Source organism: Mustela nivalis (assembly GCF_964662115.1).
Source record: "Mustela nivalis genome assembly, chromosome: 11".
NCBI lineage: Eukaryota > Metazoa > Chordata > Mammalia > Carnivora > Mustelidae > Mustela > Mustela nivalis.
The window spans coordinates 92334420-92362307 of record NC_139030.1 but is presented as its reverse complement, the minus strand read 5'-3'; the positions used below and the strand labels follow the sequence as shown (position 1 = coordinate 92362307).

Below are 27888 nucleotides of genomic sequence, written 5' to 3'. Positions count from 1 at the left end.
ACTGAAAATATGCACAGCCCATGTGTTGTGCCCAAACTTGTACTCACATGTGCAAGATTGAAAATGATCAAGATCACCTTTTGTAAACATCTAGCTCGAGTAAAAAATTACTACTATTTTCTTCATGTATATAATTGACTACCTGTCTTATGCTTGAACATCTCTATTGATAAGACAACCCATTCTAATTTTAGACAACTCTAATTCTTAGACATTCTTCCCTGCATATAACTAAAGTAGCTTCCTGAACATTTCATATGATCCTTCTACCTAGTTTCAACTTCTGGAAGAAAAGAGCTAAAATTTAATTCATTATCAGTTTGTAAAATTTATGAATGAATATTCTCATTCCTGTCAGGGTTAAGAGGAAAAGTCAGACTGTCACATTGACAGTGAGCAAAAAACAGAGAAGGCTAAGTCTCGGAACAGAATTGCTCTGAGTTGTTCAGCCATGTTCAGACTGCCATAGATGTACGTATCAGGAGAAAGAAGGTAAGGTGCAAGTTGAGAAGGATCTGGGAATGCATAGTTTTCTGTAATTGTTTTCCCCCTGTAATCTATACAGTGAAAACTATCACCTTGCATGCTAGAGAACTCAGGGCAGCAATATAAGAGAGATTATAATAATTTGTGGGTAATTTACATATTCACAATAACTAACATGCATTAAATGCTTCCCATAAATTCTGTGGTAAAGTCTGTGTGATTACAATAGGAAGCTTTATCCTGTAAGTTCAGCTTTTCACTACTGGCATAATGGGACCTGTGGCTGCCAATTTAATGACCCTAATTAAAGCATAAATTGCTTGACTATCTGGCTTTATTTTTGAATCAGAAAAATTCTCTCTTTCTAACATTTTTCTAGTCCACTGTTGAGATATCTTCTACCCAGATGTTTTCTAGTTCTGCTACTGTAATATCCTAGGACTCTAGTGGGATTCCACCTCCTAAAGAAACAGATAAGTCTTTTCAGTAAGATCTGTCATTCATCAGATAATCTCCTTGACCCCTACAATTTGTCCTCCTTCGGGCATGAATCTGCCTTGACTACTTTTACTATATAGTCTGATTTTTCATCAACTCTGTGTAACATACTATGAACTCAGCATCGTTCATTGCAGGAAATGGAACCGAGTTCTCACCTGGGTTAAAAAACAGAGTATCATCTAAACCTTCTAAACCTAATGGAAGTCCCTCAACACACCGAGAACAAACAAACACCATACCTCTGTTTCCAGAAATCTTCTTAAGGCTCTTTTCTTTTTGATGCTCTTCCTTCTAACATAAACTGCAAATGTTAGGCCCACGATGACCAGGATGAAGAGCCCACCGATGACTCCTGCTGCAATCAGAGGAGTTCTGCCCACCAGAAGGAAAAAGGAGGAAAAAAAAAAAGTAAGAAGAGAGACAAGACAGAAGGAGAAAAAGAGCAGTTGTGTGATAAATACATTATCCACATATTACAAGTCTTCTCAGAAGAATAACAAACAAAAAATGCATTAGAGCTGTCACAACATTTTGGGGGAAATAAAAACTATTTCCACCTTTTGTTTTGCTTTGCGTTTTATGTAATAAACCATGCACATACAAATAATCTTTGGAGGTGAGCAGCCACAACATGCCATTCAACAACAACAATGACAACGATGACAAAATAACACTTGGTAACAGAATGAAGAACACGTGCCAAAATGTGGATATATAAGCATTTTAAATTATTCTTATTTTACTTTTTCTGTAAATAAATGAAAATATATATTAATAATATTGTTGTGGTATATAATATTATTTTCAACATTTTCTCTAAAGTAGGCTTTCTCAACAGTGGCACTATTGACATTTTGGGCTGGATGCTTGTTCACTGCGGGGGACTGTCTTATGCATTTTGGGGTTTTTATCAACATCCTTAGCCTCCTTCCACTGGAAGCCAATAACACCTCATCCTCAGTCATGACCATTTCTCTAGATACTGTCAAATGTCTGCCCAAATCACCCCCAACACCCCACCCCTTGCCTTGAGAACTACTGCTTTAAAGCAAAAATGCATGGTCTGGTGATACATGAACACCACAACTCTGGAGCACGAGGGTACCGGTAAGAGAGATGTGTTGACAAAAGTGCTGTTTCAAACTCTGGCTAGGCAACTGTACTGGGCTAAAGGGCAGGAAAAAGGTTAAGAATTGGGTCAGATAGGTTTTCAGAGTTATAATGACAGGAGTAATTATGATTATCAAAAGTGTGCCTAAGCATCATATACCCATAGAAGATGTCTACACATTAAGTATTACATTAAAGGGGGTTAGAAGAGATTCATTAGAGATTTATATATTCTTTTTTTTTTAGGGACTTATATTCTTAAAGTGCTTCTCTAGTACATTGTTAGCTAAGATACAATTTTGAAACTAAATACTTATTGTCTTCTAAGATAATTTTTTTTCCTTGCTTGAAAAGTAATATTTATGGTCTTAATTTCTTGTTCTAGAGTGGAGTAGTGTCTATGAGCTTTCTGTGGTCAGAGCCTTGATGTATATTAATTTGATACATCATAGCAAATAGCCCAGAGTAAACACATAGGTGTTACCTAATACATATTTGACCATGAAGCCATGATAGATAGGGAAACTAAGAAAGAACTTCCTGAATGGCCATGCTTTCCATGGTAAGATATTTTATATCTTATATTCCTGTTTGCAGAAGAATCTACTCTGTACAGCTACATTCTTTTAGAAAAAAAAAAATTAGTCACTTTTTCAAAATAAACTTGTGCTCAAAGACACATCAGAAATAATGATAGTGGATGATCCTAAATAAAATTTTTAAATTTTAAACAGCTCTTGAAAAAAATCTGTGTCACTTCTATAAATGAAGCTATGTCTTTTAAAGATTATGACTGTTATATTGCCATATAAAACTACAGAAAAACCTTAAGAAGTATTTCATCCTAAAGGTTGTTTCCTGACAGCTGAAAGTACTATAGCATACTGGAATGTTGCTATAATTCAAATAGATTTTCCTAAACGGAATTTTATAAAGATATAAAAATCTATGCTGAGAAAATTAAACCGTAGTATGGACACAAACTCATCATTGTGATGTGTGTTGGCGTATGTAAGATCATATTTTTGAACATGGCAGTTAAATATGTATTTCAAAAAATATTTTAAGTTTTCAGTCCAAGGAATAATTTCCAGATTAAGTGCCTAACATATCCCTGAAAAAGCCATTACTACACAAAGGGTTGTATTTTTTTTTTCAATCCAATATTTTTGTTACAAAGGATTTATATATGACTGAGAATAGTGCCCAACACTTTGTTAATTGTAGATTGAACTAAACTCTAAACTTTCTCTGCTCATCTATTTTGCAAAAGAATAAGTGTCATGAATTTATGAAAATACATGTCAATATCACTGTAAATTAACAGAAAATGTTTTATTTTATTTTTGTTTGTTTTCCATTTTAAGAAGAATCATTCCTAAAAGAACAAAAGAAGACCTCTGCCTTCATTCTTTCCATTTATTTTGGATAGCTATCAATTGTCATGTCATTACTATTTAGTTAGGTTATGGCAATGCACATGAAACACCAAAAACCTCAATAGACAGTAATTTCTATGTTTTTCTAGTTAGTATTTACATTCAATATTTTCCCATAGCAGTTCCTTGGTTGATTTACATTTCTTTACCATTTTTCTTCTCTTACACCTCTGTAGGAGTGATAGAGGTCCAAACAACCCAAAAAAGTAAAGAACTAGAGTTTCTACACCTAAAAATTGTACACAAGTGTTTTGTTGACTTTTTAAGCGGTCAAATTCTTCATATTTCAGTAGAATTTATTCTTGAAAAATAAATCATGAGCCACAAGTAACCAGTCAAATTGAGAAGGGGGAATATTCCAAAGGAAAATTTGTATGTTCCCTTTAATAAGTGAATATGAAAAATAAGGTAATGGTTTTGATTAAGAAGACTTACTGGTTCTAACAACAAGGTGTGAAATTCAGTCCTGGACTGGACCTTAGTTTAGACAACCATTTGTATAGACATTTTTCAGGTAACTTGAAAAGTGTAATTATGGATTAGGTAGTAGATGAGATAGAAATGTACTGCCCTGGGAACATGAAGGCTAGAAATTTAAAAGATTGGGTAAGAAACAGTTGAATATCAATGGAAGAAAAATCCATATATGCACATGTATGTGCATAAGAATATCTAGAATATACAATAAGACATTAAACAGTACGTGTCTTTGGATAGTATAACTATAGTGCTCTTATTTTGTATTTTTGCTAGCAGACATTTTCTAATTTTATACAATGCATTTATATATCTTTTGAAATAAAAGTTGGTTAAATTTAAGAGAAACATAGAAAAATAAATCCCTGTCTAAAAATTTAGTTTTATAACAATGGCCTTGTTTTCCTTTTTTCCTTGATTGTTTACTTTGCATTTTTTCAATTAATTCATTTTGCTATCCCCTGTCCACTTTTACAATGCAAGTACTTCTGAAGATATTTTCTATTAGTTGTAGTTTAATGCATCTGAGACATTTACTACTCACTATGTTGTGTACAATTAACACTTTGCTTCCTAAAACTAATCTAATCTGAAAAGTTCATACTATTTACACATTTCCTACTCTTTGCAATTTTGATGATTCCTAGATATTTGTAGGTGTAGGATAGATGTCCATTTTTTCCTGAGTTAATGTTTCAACTCTTTACGAGGACCCTTTGGATAAAAAGGAGATAGCCACTTAGGTTGCTTTTTAAAAATTGCTGCATATCCTTCCTAGGTATAATGATAGCTATTGACAACTAAGTTATATTTCTGAAACAAAGTGTTTCTTCGTCCACGTGAATCAGAGTAACCTCTTAAAAGGCTGGGGTAGACACTGTTTACGAGATCATAAAGTACAAAGGCTAAGGGATCTGGAACACTGTCATTCCTTATCTGCTATATGAGTACTGTTTGTTTGTTGTCATTTGCCTATATATTAAAAAGGGATGGGTCTCCTAAAATATGAAAGGACATTTCAAGTGCCAATTCCAAGCTTAGATTAAAAGGATGTAATCAACTGATAATTTACCTAATTCTGTGATTTGGAGATACTATAATAAAACAGATATCTTCCCACTATTCATAGAGATTAATATAATAAAGATTCTGCATCACAAATGAACTTGGTTCACTTATTTAAAAACATAATTTAGGTTTCATAATTTCATTTAGAAGTTCAGAAACAACAGAATATATTATATTCTATTGCCTTGAATACAATTATCTGTCTTAAACAGTTATCTATAAAAGAGTAGTATCTTCCAAACTGTATTACTCATATAATAAGATATATTCTTAACATTTATTGCTGTGTTTGAACCATGCTATTCATCACTGGAGAATAAAAAATATGAGAGAATATATGAAACCTGATTTTATAAACATCCAGATATTTTCCTTCATTGATCTGTTTCATTCCAGATCAGGTCAGAAAAAAAAGATGTAGCAAAGTCAATATAATTTAAGATTAAACTAAGTGGGTCTAAAATTATTATACCATTTTCCATTAATGTCAAGGGCAGACTATCCTCCTAAAAATATACAGTGGTATTTTCTTTAAAATTGCAAACTTAGTAAAATTGGTATTTTGACTAATGTAGTCATTGCAAAGAATGCTACATCTACAAGATTCTTTCATAGATATATCACTAAATAAGAGGACTGTAATTTTAAAACATATGTATATTTTTCTTTATTTTTTGAATACAGAATAATTTTCAATACAGATAAGAGAAACTGATGTCCTACAAAACACCAATGGCATAATTTGTAACCAACAGCATGGCTTTAAATTACTGAACTCCATATTTGGAAACTTTTAAATTAAATTAAATAATATGGAGAAGGGTCTCAGGATTCACTGGATTAGATTTAGAGTGAATTCACTATTTACGGGTACTGAAGGTTAAAGAGGAGTTTTTGTGTTGTGTCTTTTTTTTTTTTTAATTTAAATAGAAAGTAAAACCAAAAACAACAGGCGAGTCAGATAACTTTAATAGGGCATTTTTGTATAATAATCTTTAAGTAAAACGGCAAAATATCACCTCTAACATTTTGGGGTTTTTTGTGTATGTGTGTGTGGTTTTTTTTTTTTTTTTTTTTTACCTTTCAAATTGTGCATGATTTTTTCCTTACAGTGGCATAATGTGCTGGAAAGATGTTTGAGAGTCAGACAAATCTGAATTTTGATTGTATGTCTGCCTCTAACTGTTGTGAATGTAGTTCTTCTATCAGATAACTCAGCTTAAATACATATAAATACATTCTTCACTTAAGGTAAAACAAAATAAACACAACAGGGAACTGTCTATTCTTTTTTACATTTCTGAGCTCTGATGACTTTGCCTCTGGATCCTACCAAATAAATCGAATTTAAAAATTAAACAAAATACCTTTAACCATTTGCAAGTCATATGCTTTCCTTTAGCCAGAACAATCTGTATTTGTGTCAGTGCAAATATCAATAGTACTCCACAGACTCTCAAAAGCAGCCTTGGGGCACCTGCGTGGCTCAGTGGGTTGGGCCTCTGCCTTTGGCTCAGTCATGGTCTCAGGGTCCTGGGATCAAGCCCCACATGGGGCTCTCTGCTCAGCGGGGAGCCTGCCTCTCTCTCTCTCTCTCTCTCTCTCTCTCTCTCTGCCTGCTGCTCTGCATACTTGTGATTTCTCTCTGTCAAATAAATAAATAAAATCTTTAAAAAAAAAAAAAAGCAGCCTCGTGTGAACAATGAATCAAATGTTTACCTTAACTTTAGCCCAATTTAGAGAAACTAGGATACCTCAAGCTAACACGTCCTTACATATAACAGCTAACAAGTCTTCATATATAACGCACATCTAAATGTGTGTGCATGTGTACACTGTGCATGAATATATTTATACATATTCGTACAAGAGCCTATTAGTATGAACAGGGTTTACTTGCTAGGAAAGTAAATTAATCGTTGCCTGTAATAATTATATATGTAACTTAAATGGATGTTTCATAAATTAGGGTCAGATGTTATGATTCTGTGTAGTCTTATATTTTATTTAAAAAATATACTTGGGTAATAATGGCTATCATCTTGTACCCTGTCTTCCTTCTGAAAATCTTACAGTGGCATTCAGACAAAAGTGTGAATCTGCCATGAACCACAGGTTAAATCTATCATCAGCAATGCACTCCATATTTCCTAATTTGCTCTTGCTATAAGAAAAATAGAGTTGACCAGAAATATGTTGACTCAATTAAAAAAAAAAAAAAGTTGATTCATTATTGAAAGAAAATTCTTAGAATCATTTGCCAACTATGATAAGAAACACGATTTTGGGAATGACATTTTCAATATTTTATTAGTTAGATAAGCAGTTTAAACATAGCAAAAGTTCTGTTCAAATAAGGGGAACATGAAATCTAACTGCCATCAGGTATGGGGCACCTGGCTGGCTCAGTCAGAAGAGGAACAACTCTTGATCTCAGGGGTCATATGTTTGAGCCCTGCATTAGGCACAGAGATTACTTAAATAAAACCTAAATAAAATAAAATAAAATAAGATTAAAAACTACCATAAACTATTCATGAGTTTTATAGTGCATATAGTATCACTAACAATTCTCTTCATTTTCAATAAGAAATAATGTAAGAAAAATGAAAATATTAAAGACATTTTGTTCAGATATAGAAAACATTCCTTTTATAGTGGTAAATTTGAGGCTTATTTGGTCCTATGTATTACCCTTAAATTATAAAAAAAAATAGTTTGCCTCCCTTTCTGAACACTATATAAAAAACCAATGATGTACTATATGTTCGCTAGCTGAACATAATAATAAAAATAAATAGACTAAACTTTTTACTCTAAGAATGGCTGCACATTTTTAATTGAAATTTATTTTTATATATACTGTCTGTTTTCACTATAACTATGTAATGTAGATCTTATAACCTCCATATAAAATAAAAAGAAACAGACTTAGGAGAAAAATTAAGACATCTAGATAAGGTCAAACGTAATAGTAATGCTAACATTTTACATCTTGGGAACTCAAGTCCATTAATTTTTCAGCTATATTATGTTGTCTCTTTCCAAGTTTGACTTGCTAGAATTGGTTTTTAAGGTAGATTGACAATTCAATATATTTTTCTTCAATATCTTTTTGAAAATAGAGACTAGAAAACGCACATAAATTTATTTAGGGTTCTAATAGACTTTTTGATTTTATATTTAGTTATACCTTACTATTGTAATTCTCATTGGACTATCATTTTATCTGTCTTGCTATGTTCATCATGGTTTTAGTTTAATAAATCCTTTATGTCTTTATGGAAAATTTTAGGTGACCTTATTCTTTAATTAGCTTTATTTTATTTTCTCAATGAGAAAACATTTAAGAGGATTTTTTTGGCTTATAAAAAATACCCTGGATTTCCTTTAAAAAGAAAGCAAAGACAAGCAGTATCTATCATTCTAGATACAATGCCTACTCACTGTCTGTTCAGTCTTCCCCAAAGAGGTTCAGATTTGAAACAAGAGACCTTGAAACACTAGGAAACACGGAAATTCCCCAGAAGATGTTTTAAGTGTTATTGCCTAGGGCAAGGAGAACCACTTTAATGTGTTGTTTTTTTTTCCCTCATCTCCTCCTGCAAACTGTGCTTTTGGTAACCCAGAATTCCACCTGCTCTATAAATATGACACATTTTTTCTTTTTGAGCAAATATAAGTGATTTGGGTCAGACTCTGGGGTAGACATCAGTTTTCAGTTACAGTTTTTACTTGATGAGACCTAGGGAATTACAGTATATCTCTACCCTTTGGTTAGGATTATGGAGTCTTCTATTACATCCTAAATGTAACAAAAATGTAAGTGCTGAAGCAAATGAATCACAGAATACTCCGCCTCTTTCTTTCTAAGCAAATTTGACTTGTCTTCAAGTGATAAATTTTTCCCAATATTTTAAAAATATGTGAATATTACAGATTATTCAATAAAGCAGTGCTATAGAGTATTTCAGTAGAGATTTTACCATTAAAGCAATATATAAATATTCTCTGGATTCTTTTACCTCTAGGATTAGCCTCTGAGAAAAATTTCTAACGGTTTCATGTAATTTCTTCCTTCTCTGTATTCTCTCTATTTGTAATTTCATGCTTCTCTCTATCTATGGGTTTTGTTTGCTTGTTACAATTTTTCAGGTAATATATATACTTGTAGATTTGATTTTGGGGACAGACATTCATATGCTTAAAGACACCATTCTGAGGATATATATAATCCATTTATGAATTTTTTCAGCTTTTTTGAAGTAAAATGAAAAATATGGGTTTCTACAAATAGAGTTGAAAGGGAATTAGATTGGAAATAATTTTTTTTCAATAGGTTCTTCTGAGAATATAGCTGAATTTTTGGAACTTAGTATTTTTCATACTTTATACCTATTAGACAATATCAGCAATGTCTGTATTAGTATAGCACTTTTATGATCATCTGTATCAGTGTATATAGAAATGTATTTAATGCCACAAACAGAATATTTTAATTTTTTTAATGTTTAAGAACATTTAATTACAAAATACATTATCTACTAAGTATTCCATTCTATTACCTGTTCATTACATAGATATGGTAATCTGCGGCAATATGTCAAAGGATTAAAAAATTGAGGATAAACCTTTTACAACTTCAGTTGTGATTCCTATCAAAATTGTTTAACACGATAAGGAATTTATTAGTTTTATAATAGAGTAGATAATAGTACATAAATACAACTATAAAAAGGAAAGTGGGGGAGGTTGGTACCATTCTTTGTTCCCATATGTTAAGATTTTTCTTCACCTCAAAATCCCCAGAATTCTAGGCACTATAACTACAGATACCTGTGTTGTTAACAGACATGATATTCTATTGGTAAATTACCTCTTCTTTATCTATCAAAGCACTAGGGGGTACATTTGTGTCAGGTTTATTGAGCACAATTACATAATACAGATTAAAGCAGCCCCATTCTCAGAGGATTCACAAACCAATTTTCTAAGTAATGATTTGACTTGTTCTCTTTGTATACAATTTTGTACATAAAGCATCTTTAAACATTTAATATGCTTTTCAGACACCCCAATTCTTGCATTAGACTAAAAAGTTTTTAAAAACACAAAGAGGAAGTAAGGAAATGTCTTTCTTCAGAAATATCACTTCTTTCAATTTAGATGAAATGTTTTCCACATTTTTTGCCCTGCTGGGCAGCCTTATTTCCTTTTGAGGGGACCTCCAAAGGTTCTCAGAGGAGCAGGCAGCCTGAATCAATTATTAAGATTTGGATGAAATGAGATAGGGGGAGACTTTGAGAAGTAGGCACAGTCATGGGGAAGATGCCAAGATTTGGAATACCCATGTAAAGTCATTGAAATTTCTTGCACAGAGAAATAATAAAGCTACTTTTACTACATGTTTTATGTGTGTATGTCAAATAATTCTACCAACATAATGGATGTGTGATGAATCTGAGGTAGCTTGTACAACTTGCCTAACGTCAAAAGCATCCTAAGATAATGGTCAGAATTTAGATCTTTGCATGTTTTGCTCCAAAGCTTGTCTATTCTATTCCATTAACATATGAATGCATGAGTATATTACATCAGTGGAAGAAAAATAAACCCATGCTTTTATGGGCCATTTATTTATAACAAAGGAACCAAGTAATAAAATGGGGAAAGGACAGTATTGTCAAAAAATGATGTTGAGAAAACTGCACATCCAGATGCAAAAGAATGAAACTGGACCATTATGTTCTACCACACACACACAATAACTCAAAATGACTTGAATGTAAGAGACTGGAAACCACAAAACTCCTAGAAAAAAAAAAAAAAACGTGGTAAACTGCTCCATATAAGTCTTGGCAGTGATATTTTGGATTTGACACCACAAAGAAAGGCAATAAAAGCAAAAATCAACAAGTGGGTTTACTTCAAGCTAAAAAGCTTTTTCACAGCAAAGGAAACTGAAAAAAATGAATAGGCAACTTGCTGAATGAGAGATAATATTTGCAAATTATCACTGATAATGAGTTAATACCTAAAATATACAAAGAATTAATACAACTCAATTTTAAAAATCCATTTAAAATATGAGCAAAGAATCTAAATACACATGTTCCCAAAAAATGATATAGAGGAGACCAACAGGTACATGAGAAGATGTTCAACATCTTTAATCACTAAGGAAATGTCAATTAAAGCCACACTGAGATATTATGTCATACCAGTTAGAATGACTATTATCAAAAAGTCACAAAATAACAAATGTTGACAAAAATGCAAAGAAAAGGAAACCCTTTCTCCACTGTTGAGTTCACTGTTGATAGGAATATAAAATGGGGTAGCCATTAAGGAAAATAGTATGAAGGTTCCTCAAAAGATTAAAAATAGAGCTACTGGGGCACTTGGGTGGCTCAGTGGATTAAGCCGCTGCCTTGGGCTCAGGTCATGATCTCAGGGTCCTGGGATCGAGCCCCACATCTGCCTCAGCATCCGTGCTGAGCAGAGAGCCTGGTTCCCCTCTCTCTCTGCCCGACTCTCTGCCTACTTGTGATCTCTCTCTCTGTCAAATAAATAAATAAAATCTTTAAAAAAATAGAGCTACTATATGATAAAGCAATTCCACTTCTGGATATTCATTTAAAGACAATGAAAACATTAATTCATAATGATATATGTACATCCATGTTTACTGCAGCATTCCTTATAATAACCAAGATATGGAAACAATTTAAGTGCCCTTCAATACATGAATAGGTAAAGAAGATGCGACACACACACACACACACACACACACACACACACACACACACTGAAGAATATTACTCAGCCATCAAAAAGAATGCATTTTGCCATTTATGACAACCGGATAAACCTTGAAAGAATTATGCTAAGTGAACTAAGTCAGATAGAAAAAGACAAATGCCATATAGCATCACTTAGATGTGGAATCTAAAACAAAAACAAACAAACAAATAAAAGAAAACAATAAAAAATGAGCTTATAGATACAGTAAACAGATTCATAGTTGCCAGTTGTAGAAGATTGGGGGATGTGAAATGGGTAAAGTGTTAGGAATCAAAAGTACAAATTTATAGTTATAAATAAGTTATGGGGATGTAATACACAGCATGGTGACTATAGTTAATAATACTGTATTGTAGATTTGAAAGTTGTTAAAAGAGTAAATCTTAAAATTTCTCATCACAAGAAGAAATAATTTAGTAACTATATATGGTAACTGATGCTAACTAGAATTATTGCAGTGATCATTTGGCTATAATATAAATATTGAGTCATATTGTATCTTGGAAGCTAATATAATGCTTTGCCAGTTCTAGCTCAAAAAATGTCAAAAGAAATGTTTAGAAATAAACAATTTAGAGGATTTTTCTCCTTTTAAATAAGAGTAATAAACATTATAAAAGGTAGTATTTTAGAATTTCGTGTACTTGAAAAATAAAAAGAGCGCACATACAAAATAAGTTAGAAAGATTATTCTGGCAACAGGTTGTAAGGTCGACAAGAGGGGAAAAGAAGTTTTCAATACTAGTTAACTATTTCAAAAGTCCTCTTCAGTGACAATGAGGCGCAGACTGGGGAGGTATACAGGACAAGACAGAAAAGTAGCCCAGCAGTAGAAATGTTAAAAAAGTACAAAGTCAACAGTGAGGAGAGACAAAGGAGTGGTCACTCGGGTGAACGGAAGGCTGATGATGGCATTCATTCACATGGGAAAATCAGGAGAAAGACAATATTTGGCAGGGATAGTGTTGAGTTCTTCTGATCTATGGACTTGAGGTCCTGAAGGATATACAGGTGTATTGTCATCATTTAAATCTACTTTCAAATTTCTGTATCCATTTGTTTCCCCTCTAATTGCAGGACATTTACCTGTGTTAATTTTATTAATATCTCTATCTTTTTAATTAAAGAAAGTTACAGATAACATAATGTCATTTCCCTTGGAGTTTTTCAATACTTTATTTTTTCCCTGGGAATTCTAAACATGCAAAGGACGAAAAGCATGATTCCTGAGAGCTTTTTCCTTTTCATTTCTCTCCCTCTCTCTTTTTGCTTCCCTGAGAGATTGTTATTTTATATGATTTGATTTCTCTCATTAAGGTGGATTCTGACATTTCAAAGTTTTTGTTCATATATTTTTAATGACCTTTTGAGACCAATCATTTGCAGGCATTACACAGTTTTAAAAAGTTTAATACATTTAAAAATCCTGTTCACACTCTCGTACATGGGCTTTCTTATCTGAGTAACACAGGCTGGAGTCACATGACTTCGTAAGCCTATATGGATGCCCTTGTTACTTTTGAGCCCTGATGACATCCCCTTTTCGGAGAATTTAGAGTGTGGTGTTAAAAATTATAACTTAAAGAGTTCTTCAATGAAAAATATACCTAAACATACCTATTCTGAAAGAGACCATTTCATATTTTTGTGTGGGTGATCTGATAATTTTCATAGGAACAACCTACGCTCCAGATGTAAAGTACTAAGTGCTGATAAATGGCCTCAATTTTATTGCCGTCTCTGTGACATAATTCTTTCCATTTTGCTATTGTATTTACAAGAGTATCTCTCCTTAGCACTCCATGTCTCTTTTCTATATTCCCAGACTAAATGTGATTTCATTATCTATAATTATTCCTCTTGGACTATTTTTTTTAATTTCCTAGTAAATTATAAGCCTCCTAATGGTAGGAACCATTATTTCTACTTTTTTATTGCTCTATAACTTAGACTAACATTCTCTAAAAACTTCTCAATAATTATCATTAAATTAATCAAATAGCACATGAGATATTAAGGTGATAGTATATTTAAGGCAGATGCAATTATTCTACTTGAGACTTTTTAGTATTTGGGGACGGTTGTGGAAATATGATTTTTTTCATTTATTTTCTAAATAGTCATCTGTAATTGCACATTTCATTTACAGTCTCTTGATTCTTGAACTGATTCCCATCACATTTTTATTCTCTACCTTTCCACTAAATCAGCTCTTGTCAAAGTTACTAATGGTTTCCTTATTGTCAAATCAGAGTCATTTCTTAGACCTAATCTTAACCAATCACTAACATTTCATATGAGTGGTCACGTTCCCTTTCTTAAAACACTTGAATTCCATCACACCACTTTTCTCTAGTCTTTGTTGGTCTGGCCAGTTCTTTTCATTCATTTTTGTTGCTTTGTCCTTCTCTGACCTCTAAACATGGGAGAGTCCCAGGACATAAACAATGGATTTCTTCACTTCTCCACTTACATATTTACTTCCTAGAGATATCATCAATCTCTTTAACTATGTAATGATAAGGAGATTTATATCTGCAGTTGACACCTCTCTTCTGAATTCAGGTACAGCTGACCTTTGAACAACACAGAGGTTAGGGTCACTCACTCCCATTCCCTCTGCACTGTGAAAAATCCACGTTTAGTTTTGACTGCCCCAAAACTTACCTACTAACAGCCTCTTGTTGACCAGAAGCCTTACCAATGACATAAAACAGTCAGTTAACACACATTTTGTGTTACATGTATTATATACTATATCCTTATCCATTTCCCTCCATATTCCACATAATTCAAGCTAACAAAAAGTTTACAAACACATGATCAGATTCTTGCTTGTTATTACAAGCTTGTTATTATGAGCATTTCTTCTTTCCTTAAGTATAATCTATCACTTCAAGGGCAAATATTCATTATTTCTAATATATAACATTTACTTCTAACTTCTAACTTCTATCCCATGGGATACACTGACTTCTGGTTTAATTTGCCTCATCTAGGAGTTCTAGAATAAAGTTATACTTTTAAGGGTTTTTATTTACAAGAGCAGTGTAAAACTTTAAAATAACTTTAGGGAAGTAAATGGCTATGTGTACATATTAGAGCTTAAAGGTAAAATAATTGTATTTCTATTTTTAAAAGTAAAAATATAAGCTTTTTAAGTGCTGGAGCTGTGTCACAGTCATCTTTATACTTCTTTGGAGGCCAGTTTATTGTCGCTTAAAAAGAAGCACTAAATAAATAACTGTTGTATGAATAAATAACTCAGTGAATGGTGTACTTATATAAATATTTACATATTATTTTATATTAAGCTAACTCTTAAAAGAACATAAATTTTTAACAGTTTAAGAGCTTCCTACATATTTTTAAACTTAAAAAAATAATTGGAAAATATTTCTAATGAAAAGAAAATAGGAAGAGGTATTTATTTAATGCTCTTCTGAAGCTTATACATGTTTAATATTTGCTTATTCCTGATTTCAAAGTGTTGGCAGAATAGCATTTTCTCCAAAAAGTGGTAAAGCTAACCCTCAGACCAGTTGTTATTCTTATTTGCCTGTTTTAGCTTAGTTCATCTCTCACCACCCCCCTTACTGAGTCGAAGTCCCTGGTTGATTAACCCAACTGTCATTCTTCACCCCCTGCTCCCTCATATCTTCAAATCTAGTGATTGTTAAAAAGCTAAATAACTTCCCCATTCTCTGTGCACCTTGGTATGAATATATAACAAATTTCTGACCAAGGGAGAAATTTTGCAAAAGGAATTGCTGAGGTCAAACAGGTACAGCTGATTAAACCTGTCCCTTGGTAGATCCAAGGACCTACCAAAACAAAGATAAGAACATGACCCTGATGTTACTGATCTGTGGAGACAATGGAACACCCCCGGCACTTCTAGACTTCCATATATTAAAGAATAATTCACACAACTGTTTGCTCAAACCACTAATGTCGGGTTTTATTTTACTTGTAACCAACTAGCCCCTTATTGAAAAGGAACTATGTCTAGATTTTCCATGTTTTCTTTCTTTTCTTGCATTGAACTGTCAAATGCATTATCCCAGCATAATCAGATTTTGAAAAAAAAAAAAAAAAAAAGAATGAAACACATAGCCTTTCCCTTTCCAGAAAACAGTTAAGAACCCTGGGACTTCTATTACGTCTGCTTGGTTATCATAGTCTCTTATTTACTAGGCTGTACCTACATCAGTCTTAAGTGAACTCTTTTTTGGGGAGCAGGGGAATGTCCTACACTTTTACAAGTAAAACTAAGTAGAAGCTTGTAAAGCTTCCTCAAAAATGTAGTTTCTGAGATGTGTTATAATGAACAGCACAACATGTTCACTGTCATCTGTTTTCAAGTAATGATAAAGTTCAAAAGTGGTAAGATGTTTTCTTAACTTAAAACCTCAAACAAATATCATATGGGATGGTCAACAAAGAGAAAATGAAGAAAACAGTGTTCTTCATTAGCATTTAATTTGGCAAAACACTAATATCCAATTTCTCTAATTCCTGGGTCCATAGTAGTCTGGAAGTAATCCAAGGGGAAAAATGAGAGGGTGAGGCTGTTTCTGTCTCTTTCTTTGAAAATACTCTACAGAAGACTTGGAGAAAAGACACATCCTCTCTGTAAAAACTTTTGGTCATTGCATCCCACTTTAATGTTTTTAGCATAGGATGGTTTGCTTTTGTGTTCTAAGGGGAGTTTTATTGTGACTGAGTTCACAAAAATGTGTTCTAAAGCATCTAATAACAATGTTTAGCAATATAATGCCTATTTAAACTTATATAAATGCCTAATCTCTAATTAGAATGCATCTTAATTATGGAGAAGTCCATTTTTTTCTAAAGCCATTGCTTAGAAGAGTATAAACTCTTTTTGAGATGTTCTGGATACATATTTAGAACCACCAGATTTTATATATATATACACAAAATCCACACACACATACACATACATATATTTACACACACACACACACATATGTATATATATGTAAATCTAGGTAAATTTAAGCAATAATGAAATATATAAAAGCAAAGCAATCTTAGACTTTGCCTGAAACCATTTAATTTAAATATAAAAGAAATCATTACCACTGGGGAAAACAAACATATACATCTACATGAACCAGACTGTCTTTCTAGCTAGAAAATTAATTTTTTAATCTATTATTTATTTTATATTATTTAATTATGTATACTATTAACAATAGCTCATATTTTATGTTGTTTATTGCTTTGGACAACTAGAAGAAGATATTTTGATATTTTTTGTTTTATAAATAATTTTTATGGAAATAATCTAAAAGTAGTATGGATTAGACATATTATTCCTTTTACATTTCCTGACTGATGCATTTCTACAAACTTTCATGTTCTACAAACTAAACATCTTTATTTTCCATCTGGAATATTACCATGGCAAATGCCTTACCTTTACTTATAATCATGCCATCCAAGTTCATGCAAAATTTCAGGTTTTCTTAGGTCAAAAAGAGAGAGCAAGAGATAGTAGTAAATAGTCCCTAACTTCACTTTTTGACACTGAGCTGGTTGTTGGAGAACACTATTACCTCTTCTTGAGAGCATCTTGGGATCATTAAGTATATTAGTACTTTAGATAATGGCAAAACAATAAAAAGCAAACAAAACAATCTAAGGAACACAACTATAAATTTAAGGTTGTATGTAACAGGCACCAATTTGTAAAATCCATGCCAGTTGTTCGTTATTGTCAAGTAATGACAGTAAGTAAAGTACAGCAAGAACAAAAGAGAGGGAAAGAGAAAGTGAGAGAGACAGAAAAAAGGGAGAAACCCTTTGAACAAACATAGTCTTAGTATTTTATAAAAAAGGTTTATGCATTACTATGACTTACTAAGCTATTATTAGTTTTATTTACTAATTATTTCAAAACTATATAGGATCAATGTCATCCTACTGAATTGTTGAAATATTAAAGATCTATATATGTATATCTGTCCATCTTGGATTACTTAAAACCAATTAGGAAATCAACAAACTTTGAAAGAAGATTAAAGTTCCTTATCTGTCAAGTCCTCTCTATAACATGATTGATGGCACCATAGAGAAAACAATAAACTTATTAGAAGATATTTCTAAATCATGCAGTCCTTGGCAACTTTTGGTCAAAGATTTTCAACCATACTTTAATGGAACACATCTGATTTTGGATAAATATAAAAATGATTTGCTATAACATTATATATGTATATATTATAAATACATGGAAACAAAATGAGACTGTAACACAAATATTTCCTAACTTAAATGTTTAGTTCTGTAATTTTAATGTGTTGCCTATTTTGACTTTTTTGAACCATGATTAGCTAATTTGAATGATAAAATTGAATATTCCCATGTATTTTAGTTGATACCTACCTAAATACACTTTTTATAATGCCACACACACACACACACACACACACACACACACGTTATTTCCTAATTTATAAAAGCACAAAATTAGGAACAGCCTATTTTTAAATACAGGCTCGGTGGCAAATCAATGCTAGGGAATATAATGCAACCATAAAAAGAGGGAGTTACAGCTCTTGATCTGGAAAGCTGCCCATACTGTTTCATTGTGAGTCATATAACCTGCTGAGCAATGTGTGGACTCTGTTCCCATAACTGTGAACAAACAAAACCTTTAATATTGTATATATGTGTTAGTACATGGATAAAGGTGTGAAAGGATAAACATACATAGATACACACACATACGTCTATATTTAATACATTGAGAATGTGTTTTGTAATTTTACATTGCATTTTAAAATGTATTGAAGACAATAATTAATCTTAAAGAAAAACAAGAAGGAAAAAAAAGAAATTCCTAAATTAAAGCTAGTGAGTTTTAACCAAGAAGATGATGAATTCTACCTTTACTTGCTTTAGATTTAAAAGAGAGGCATATAAAACAAATGGGTAACAGAAGAATCATTGCTTGAGGATAAATTTAGACACATCAGTATAATCAAACCCAAAGATATTTTATGTAAGGGACTATTCATCATCATTCCTTACTTAAGAGCATTTAAAAAAATGAAATAGGAAAAATATTTCATATGATTTCCTGATATATTAATGTTCTGTACCTGCACAATTGCACGCACACACACAAATTGATGATGTTTGTAGTAATGATGCAATTTGGAGTAATTGTTATATATCAGCATATTGCAATTATCACTACAGATATTGAAATCTGTTAATTTCTCAGAACACATACAGGATGCTGTTAGATTCTGATTAAATATTTAACAGTCTTCTAATTTAATGAGTCCAGAGTCTCTGATAGCAAACCACAACCTGTTATTTCCCATGCAAAAAAATAAAATAGGGTGACCTTCAGTTGAATACATGTAAAGCAACCCATTGCAAATTATTGATGATTTAAGAATTAGTAACAGAATATTTTAAATACAAAATATTAGCACAGTTTATATTTGAATTTAGTATTTCAAACCGTCACTCTTTCACACATACACACACGGCAAAACATAGCCTCCTCTTTCTTGGCAAGATGACTTTACAAGTTCAGAAAGAATATAGAACATTAAAACAGAAACTCCCACAGCCTTGTTCTACCTATCTGCATCTTCTTTCTCTGTCTTCTATTTATTCTCTCCTAATAAAGCGGTGGCAAGGGTTTTGATCGCCACGTAATCTTTTCACATTTCCTTTGTCCCTAATTCTGGCTTTTTCAGGAGAGTGCTATGATTGATGATTTCACTCTCCTTTGTCTCTAACCTTTCACTCTTTACAGAGTCTTCCAAAACAGACTCAGATTTCATCCATCTTCAAGTACGTTTCTCTTGATAATATTCCCTCTCCAACTGTTTCCCTCTCTCCTTTCCTTCACATGTAAACTTCCCAAAAGATATAAACACTTGACTCTGTATTTCCATAATATTATTCACTTTGGTTCTATGCCTATATATGGAGAGGCTTCTATATCTGTACATTAAATTTCCCATTTAGCATCATTTGGATCTGTCAAAATCACCCCAAATTTAAAGACACTTCCAGAGTCTTTATTTCAAGTTCTCTACTTTTCAGTTTCCCTACAATGGTATCCCTAATTCAACAGTGCGTGATGGCACTGGGATATACAGCCATTGACCTTACCATGTTTTCATTGTACATGAGTCTCCCTTATAAACTAATTTTTCTCATTATTCATCTTAGTTTTTATGACCCTTTGCTGTTATCATTTCTTCCACATAGCCTTAACCCAATGGTCTCTAGCTTCTGTCATAAGTGCTCACCTGGCAAAACTTCAGTCCTGGGTAAACCCATATTTCCAAGTACCCATGGACAATCATAGCATAGCTGAATTAAGCATAACAACGCCAACTGGAATCATTCTAATTTATAACTAGAAATCTTCAGAGGACCTTCAACACTGTTAGCATTACTGTACGGGTAGGATGATGTATTTCTACTTTTGATAGACTATTAAATCTTCTCTTTCCTAAAATTCCCAATATTGCCTCCCATACTCTAGGCTAAGATGAGGACATCACCCTTTTGTTCCTTTAAAATGAGGATAAACTGTGAATTGCCTAATCTTCTCACCATCAAATCCACTATCTACATGCATATTTCCCTATATATTCTAAATCCTTTCCAGTTATAATGGATGTACAATCTCTGCTTCTTTCTGTGACCAACTTTTTCACTTCAGTGCTGGATTCCATCAATAAAGAAATATTTTGCCTGCAGTTGTTCATTATATTCTGAAATATAACTTTCTTCTTTATTCTGAATCATTCCTACCACTTTATAAATATGTTACAATTTTTCCCAACTTAAGTAAAACAAAAAAATCACACTTTCTCTTGATTTCATATTCAACCTTTATAGCATCTCATTCCCCTCTGTCCATTTGGCTTCCAGCATGCCTTTTTTTTGGCTTTTCTTCTATCCCTAATCCCTCTCTACCTCAGTCTCCTTTGTTATGTATCTTCTCTTCTCTTTTGCTCTTTAAATAATGGAGTATCCTTAGGCTCCTTGCTTAGTTTTCTTATATGATTAGTGTGGAAGGATAAACATACATATATACACATATCTCAGTATATGTGTATACTTTGTGCTTGTGGAATTTCAACCAATGTTATGGATTTAAATATGACTGATGATTCTGACCCCACTCTTGAACTGCAGAGTATTGTAATTATATGCGCAGGCGAAATTCTCACTCAAATATCAAATAAACATCTCAAGCTTATTATAACCCCAACATAATCTTTCATTTTCCTCATAAAGTGTTTTTCCACTTCCTTCTGAGTCTTCATTTTAGTTTATGACATCACTTTTCACCCAGTTACTCAAGTCAAAAACCCAAGGGTCATTGTTTATTTTTTTCTTTTCCTTACCACAACCATACACTCCAATCCATTTACAATTTTCTTCATAGTAAATATATAATTATAAACTATTTTTTTCTCTTCTTTACTGTAAATTTCACGATATTAGGGATTATGTTAATTTTCTCTCCATTCTCTCCTTATTAACATACAGTATATATTAACTTATTATTAACTGTAAGTTAATAAATGTAGTTATTTACTGTAAGTTATTAACATACAGTAAATACAATGAATGTTTATTGGCTGGTTACTGTTGAGTAGCCTATAGGTAAGAGAGGGGTTTCTTCTTTGTTTTATCCTTTCAAAAAAGGGAGGATGGTAGAGGAGAATGAAATCACTGTGAGGAATTTCGTTGGTAAATCAAAGAGCTCCCTGTTAATTAGCTCCTGCCTACAACATAGTATGGAAAAATAATTGTATGTTTATAAAAGAATGATTAGGTAGGGAATGTGTTGAGGTAATAAGAAAAAAGCACAAACGATATGTTTGATTGTATCAACAGTGGGAAAAATTTTAGCAGAAATCATTTTTCCACCTTGCTAAACAGAACCAAGTGATACACAATCTAGGATTCATACTTTATCATCTGATCTCATTGCTACTCCCAATAAACCTTCCCCCATCCCACATATCCTATGTATGAACTAGGGAGGAATATCTAAAAGTAAAGCCTGATAAAGCCCACCACTCTTTTATCCGTTATTTTATTGCTGAGTGTCAATAAAATTTTGATTCTTTTTTTTTTTTAAAGATTTTATTTATTTATTTGACAGAGAGATCACAAGTAGGCAGAGAGGCAGGCAGAGAGAGAGAAGAGGAGGAAGCAGACTCCCTGCCGAGCAGAGAGCCCAATGCGGGACTCGATCCCAGGACCCTGAGATCATGACCTGAGCCGAAGGCAGCGGCTTAACCCACTGAGCCACCCAGGTGCCCTAAAATTTTGATTCTTATTTCCACCTTTAGTAGGTGAGTCTGGGGACAACAGCATTATGGAATTAGTGTCAGGTCTGATGGAAGTAGTTCTCATATGGAACCACAGTAGTTTTAACAAATCTCTCCAGAATTACAAGTTACTGTCACTTTAGAAAAATATTTCTAAAATCTGAGCCTATATTTATCCATTAATTTCTTAGATTGGTCAGTGCTGTATTAAAATATATATTGACATTATGTTACCATTACACAGGCTTATATCCTTAGGTCCTGGGAAGCACTGCACTATCACGACCAAGCAATGCCAGATATATTAAACTAAAATATGCTCTGTGAGGAAAAGCAATATAAAATCCTATACATTGGACGAAGGCCTAATAGGTAAAAGTTGGGACTAAAAGAAAGATAATGAGTAAAATTGTTTAAGTAGGCTATAAGATATTCAATCATCCTCATCGTAGGAATAGCTGTTAACTGTTCTTCCATTTGGGAACCAGCCTAGTAGAAAGAAAGAAATGTGGTTCTAAGAATCAATCAGACACACTGAAGCTCAAATTTTCGACCTGACATTACTAACTAAGTGATCTTTGGTAAATTGCTTAATTACTCTGAACCTGTTTCTTCATTTGTAAAATGATAATGGTAATAATTATTTTTATATGCTTATCATGAAAATAGATGTGATAATGTAGCGCACCTAATAGATACATATTAGGATTTTTTCTTTTAAAGAATGGCAAAAACAAGCTCTAAATCTGAGAAGATTTTAGAAAAAGCAACACTATTCTGGGAAAAATAACAAGAATTGGTTTGGGTTTGGCGCTTTGGTTTTCCCATTGGTCCTTTCTATCTTGGTGCAAAAAACAATGTTGTTATCCACTCTGGGATTTGAATTTGGGACTTGACCATTGGTATGTGGAATCCAGAGGTTCAAGAATGAAGATGCTTTGGAAAAAAAAATTTTCTTTGTTCATTGAAAAAAATTTCTTTTTCATTTCAACAAGTAAACTTTTTATGGTAAGAGGTTTTTGTTATTGCTGTTTTATTTTTACTCTACTAAAAGCAACTATAATTATTCCATAAATGACTCAAGCATATGGAATGCTTTACTCTGGGCAATCGAACAGAATGCCATAAAAATTGCAATGGCTACAAGCATTCAGAAGTTTATTAGAGGTGGGTTTCCCTTTCCTTATCATTCATTCTTTAGTACTGAGTTACTGTGAAATTGTAATGAAATTATATCACTTTGCGTTTGAGGGAGGATGGTAGAGGAGAATGAAATCACTGTGAGGAATTTCGTTGGTAAATCAAAGAGCTCCCTGTTAATTAGCTCCTGCCTACAACATAGTATGGAAAAATAATTGTATGTTTATAAAAGAATGATTAGGTAGGGAATGTGTTGAGGTAATAAGAAAAAAGCACAAAGAGAGCAATTTGAGTTAATATCTACCCATCATTTTATGTAACCACATCACAGAAGGGGGTCCCAGTTAATTGGATTCCTTTAGTTAAATAGGAAATATTAAAAAAAAAAAAAGATATTTAGGGTCTAATACAATGTATACCTAAGTTACATGAGGGATAATTTTGATTCTTTTCTGGATATATATATATGGCAGGCATTAAAATAGAAACTTCGACTTACATTTAAAAAAAAAATCTTTCTGCTTAAGTGTTGTTCTTTTGACACAAAAATTGAAACAATATTTTAATAGAAATAATTGGTTACAAAGTGCAATTTTAAGAGAATCTGCACAATATAATTCCAAATCCATTCAATCAATAGTATTTGGCTATATAGATAGGAAGGTATTGCCTTACAACTTTCAGCAATTTACTGATAATTTTTGTGTGAGATGTTAGTAGGGGACCAAGTCAGATGCCATTTTTTACATAGATAGGTGATAGACAAATAGATATGGCTATAAATATAGATATATAAATTTAGTATAGTATATAGATATAAACATATAATAGTAAATATATAAATTTAGATATAATATATTTAGTTCTTAGTTCTTTGAAAGAATGAAGTACTTTCTCTTTATTGTGGATTATATTGTTCATTTTGCCATACCTGCTACTTTTTTCACTTCCTCTGCATATGTCAAAACATCTCTAAATGTACTATCTACAGAAATGTTTGCAAGGGGTTTGTATTTTTAGTTGGATGCAATTTAGATGGCTCTTAGTTGAGGAGGTTTTTGTTAGAAGTGAGTGTTATGAGATAGAATTTAACACTTCCTGTCTACTAAAATCCCACATTAAAGTCCTGAGTAATACTGATAATATACTTCCACCCCTAAATTGTATTTTATAAGAAAATAATGCCAGGGTCATATCTTGGAGTAGCACCTGTGAAGTACTTTTAAAACTATAAATATTTGTCTAAAGAAAGGGGCAGAGGCTTCAGGAACATATTTCACTCATTTGCTTTCATTTTTAATAAAAAAAATAAAACTACTGGATAGTCAGTAACGAATTCAATGAAGCTTAAGATGCTTTGAGATCATAGAGTATAAGCAGTCCTGATCTCTTTACAAATCAGCAATTAATAATTATAAAATATTATAATTTCTACACCATAGAAAGATGCTTATAGGAAAGAGTAAAAAAGTATTCATAATGGATCACTCAACCCACTGAATTTTTTATCTGACCCTTAACTAGTGTAATCAACATCTTACAGTTCAATAATGCTATGTTTAGATTTTTTTTTATTATTACAATCCTAAAGTCAATGCTCTTAAAAGTCTCTTTTGACTTTCAACCTTAATAGTGACTTTTTCTGGTCACATTTTTACAGTTAGTAGGTTTGAGTATAATATTAATGTTTCTAGGATCCGTAAAAGCTTTCTTTGGTAACAATGTGTGAACGTTTTGATGTCAAAAGAAAGTCACTGATGCAACCTTATGCCACTAAACAGTTTTATTTAAAGCAACCATGTGCAACTATACAAACAGTAATTAACAACTATTTAGCAGTTTTACTCTTGTCTTGAAGTACTTTGATAATTTTTGGTATTTTATATGTACTGGAAATCGTGGGACACAAATCAGCTGGAAAAGAAGAAACTCACACACTCTCCTTCACCTCTTTGAACTCTCTTAAATTCAAAAGTAAATTTAATACACAGAATGTGGGGGACTGAGGATAGACTTATAATAAAAAGCCTGAGTACTTTTATTTATTGGACTTAAGGATCATAACACAACTGCCACTCATCTAAGGAAACCATCTATGGGCTGTTTGACCATTTGATATGGACGTAAGTTATGAACTAAGTTCCTTGAGGGCAAAACAAACAAAGAAAAAAATTGTTCCATTTGTGAAAGTGGTGCCAAGAATATCACATCATCTCTCTCATATATCACACATGGGTCACACTGCTAAAGGATAAACTGTTACGTGACCTCTTAGGTAATAACGACTATACCATAAAATAAAAGTGTGATATGGGCATTAAAATGTGACAGGAATATAAAACGTTTCAAATATCTGCCTATGTGAGATTTAAAGAATTATACTGATTTCAGTTACCTTATTTCATATGGTAAAGCATCTAGAATAATTGAATTGGAGCGAATAGCCAGATAAAAATTTTTGAACAGTTAGCCAGTAGTTTTCATAATTTCTGTCACAAACTCAAAAATGAATTACTAATTTAGATTTTGGATTGCTAACTAATATAAAGAAAGGTTTTGCTTATTGAGATGGACAAATGTGGGCCCTGATGGAGGAGAAACTAAGATTATAAAAAAGCTTTCGATATATATTTGACAAAGAAACTAAAGTAGAATAGAATTGGACACTTTCTTCTATTGCAATCTATATGAAAATAGCTTGTGTGAAAGCTCAAATAAATACCATAAAAAGAATAATAAATGAAAACTTGCTGAACATATTTCTTCACAAGATTCTTGACGGAAAAGGGAGGACAGCAAAGGTCAATGCTATTTTTAAGGCATTTAATTCAGATAAGGAGAGTATGGAGAAGTTTGGAAATTCAAGTATTATTTTCATATTCTAGGAGACAACAGAAAAAAAAAAATTCCCTCCTATGCAATCTTCCTGGAAGAAATTCCAGCAACAGCCTGTAAGGTAAACGGAGTGTGGAAAACCAATTCACAAATTGCAGGCTTGGGAAAGGATAACACTGCTTAGAAAATGAAAGTCGATCAAGATTGGAAACATTTCACCTGTTTTCATTTAAATCTTCAATCTTTTTTCCTGCTGGTTTAGGAACCAGAATACAACATAATGGGGCAGCAGGAAGTAAGAGTTCTAAATATGTCGAAACGGCCACATTGCCATGCTCGATGTAATTTTCTGTGACTAAAAGAAAACTAGGCATTTGGGTAATCTCCCAGTTAAAACATGGTTCAGGAAACTTAAAAGAGTTATTGTTGCCCATGTGTTTTATCCCCCTATTATGTAAGATTTACTTTAATCAATTAAGAAGCTTAAAAAAACTATCACAGAAGTTAAAAATGGAAAATGAACTGAAATATTACTAGACTGGTCCCCTGCTTTCAATTCAATGTGTACCTTTCAGAGACCTAAGCATTTATTGCAATAATAAGAACACAAAAATAAAGTTACTTGTTACTTACACTTCTCATCCAATCCATGACAAAATACTCTGTGCTCATATACACTTTTCCAAGGTGTCCAAGTTAAGTATTTCATGTCAATTCCAAATTGCCTTATAAACAGCCTGTGATAAGTCAACTAATTCTGACAAGTCAACACAACTGAAGGAGAGTCACACTGCTTTAAATTTAAGTTCAAAAGAATTATTAAGTAAAGATATCCAGAGTTTCTAAAAGAACAATTAGCTCCCTCTTACCAATTTTTTTGAGAGAATTATACTTAGAAGTGTGATACAAAATTTAAATGCTTAAAAGCTGAGAAATTTTGATATGTCAATTTTTTAGTTACTGAACTACTGGATTTATGCCCTACTGATAATAAAATACCACTAGAACATAACCCCATGAGACTTCCAAAAAGATTACATTCCCAATATTTCAACTAGACACATGACTACCCCCAGTGAACACAGATTTAGGTAAGAGCTCCTGTACATTTAATCCTCATACCAATCATATGAGGTATATGAATTTCCATTTTAAAAATTACCATTATCATCCCCATTTTACAGATAAGAAATATGGTAGTGCAAATACCTGAACCCAGGCCTTCAAATTCGAAAACTTCTGCTCTGTACAAAGGCCTACAGGTTAAATGTCCTGCGAGTGATGGGCTGAATTATATTATCTATACTCTGTTACCAGACGTAGTTACCAAATTGTGACAAAGCTAATCTGAATTAGGTGTTAGTCTGAGACTAGAGGGAATGGCCTAAGAACCTAGGCAAGATAGGATTGAAAATTCCCAAGCTACTTTTGTTTAAGTATTGAAAATATTAAATCTATAATAAGATACACTATGATTTTGAGCATCGAAAACCACTAGTGATCTACTACTATGGTTTTAACCCCTTCTCTGTCTCTGCATATGTCTTTACCTATGACACGCTGCCATCCAAACCAGTGGTCCTCCTTAGGGCAGTGGTTCTTAAGGTAAAGAAAGAAATATCCTTCCTTCCCTCAAGGGACCCGCCATAAGGGGTAGAGAGATTTTTCCCTTCCCTCTA

At 32.6% G+C, this 27888-nt stretch overlaps 1 protein-coding gene across 4 annotated transcripts in view; it reads right to left on the bottom strand.

Annotated features, from left to right (window-relative positions):
* Positions 1-27888, bottom strand: part of ERBB4 (erb-b2 receptor tyrosine kinase 4) — a 1156853-nt gene that overhangs the window by 212989 nt on the left and 915976 nt on the right. For all 4 annotated transcript variants that reach the window (XM_082691066.1, XM_082691068.1, XM_082691069.1 and 1 more), the window contains exon 17: positions 1227-1359. In XM_082691066.1, coding sequence (XP_082547192.1) covers positions 1227-1359 — 133 coding nt within the window. The remainder of the gene's footprint in view (positions 1-1226; positions 1360-27888) is intronic.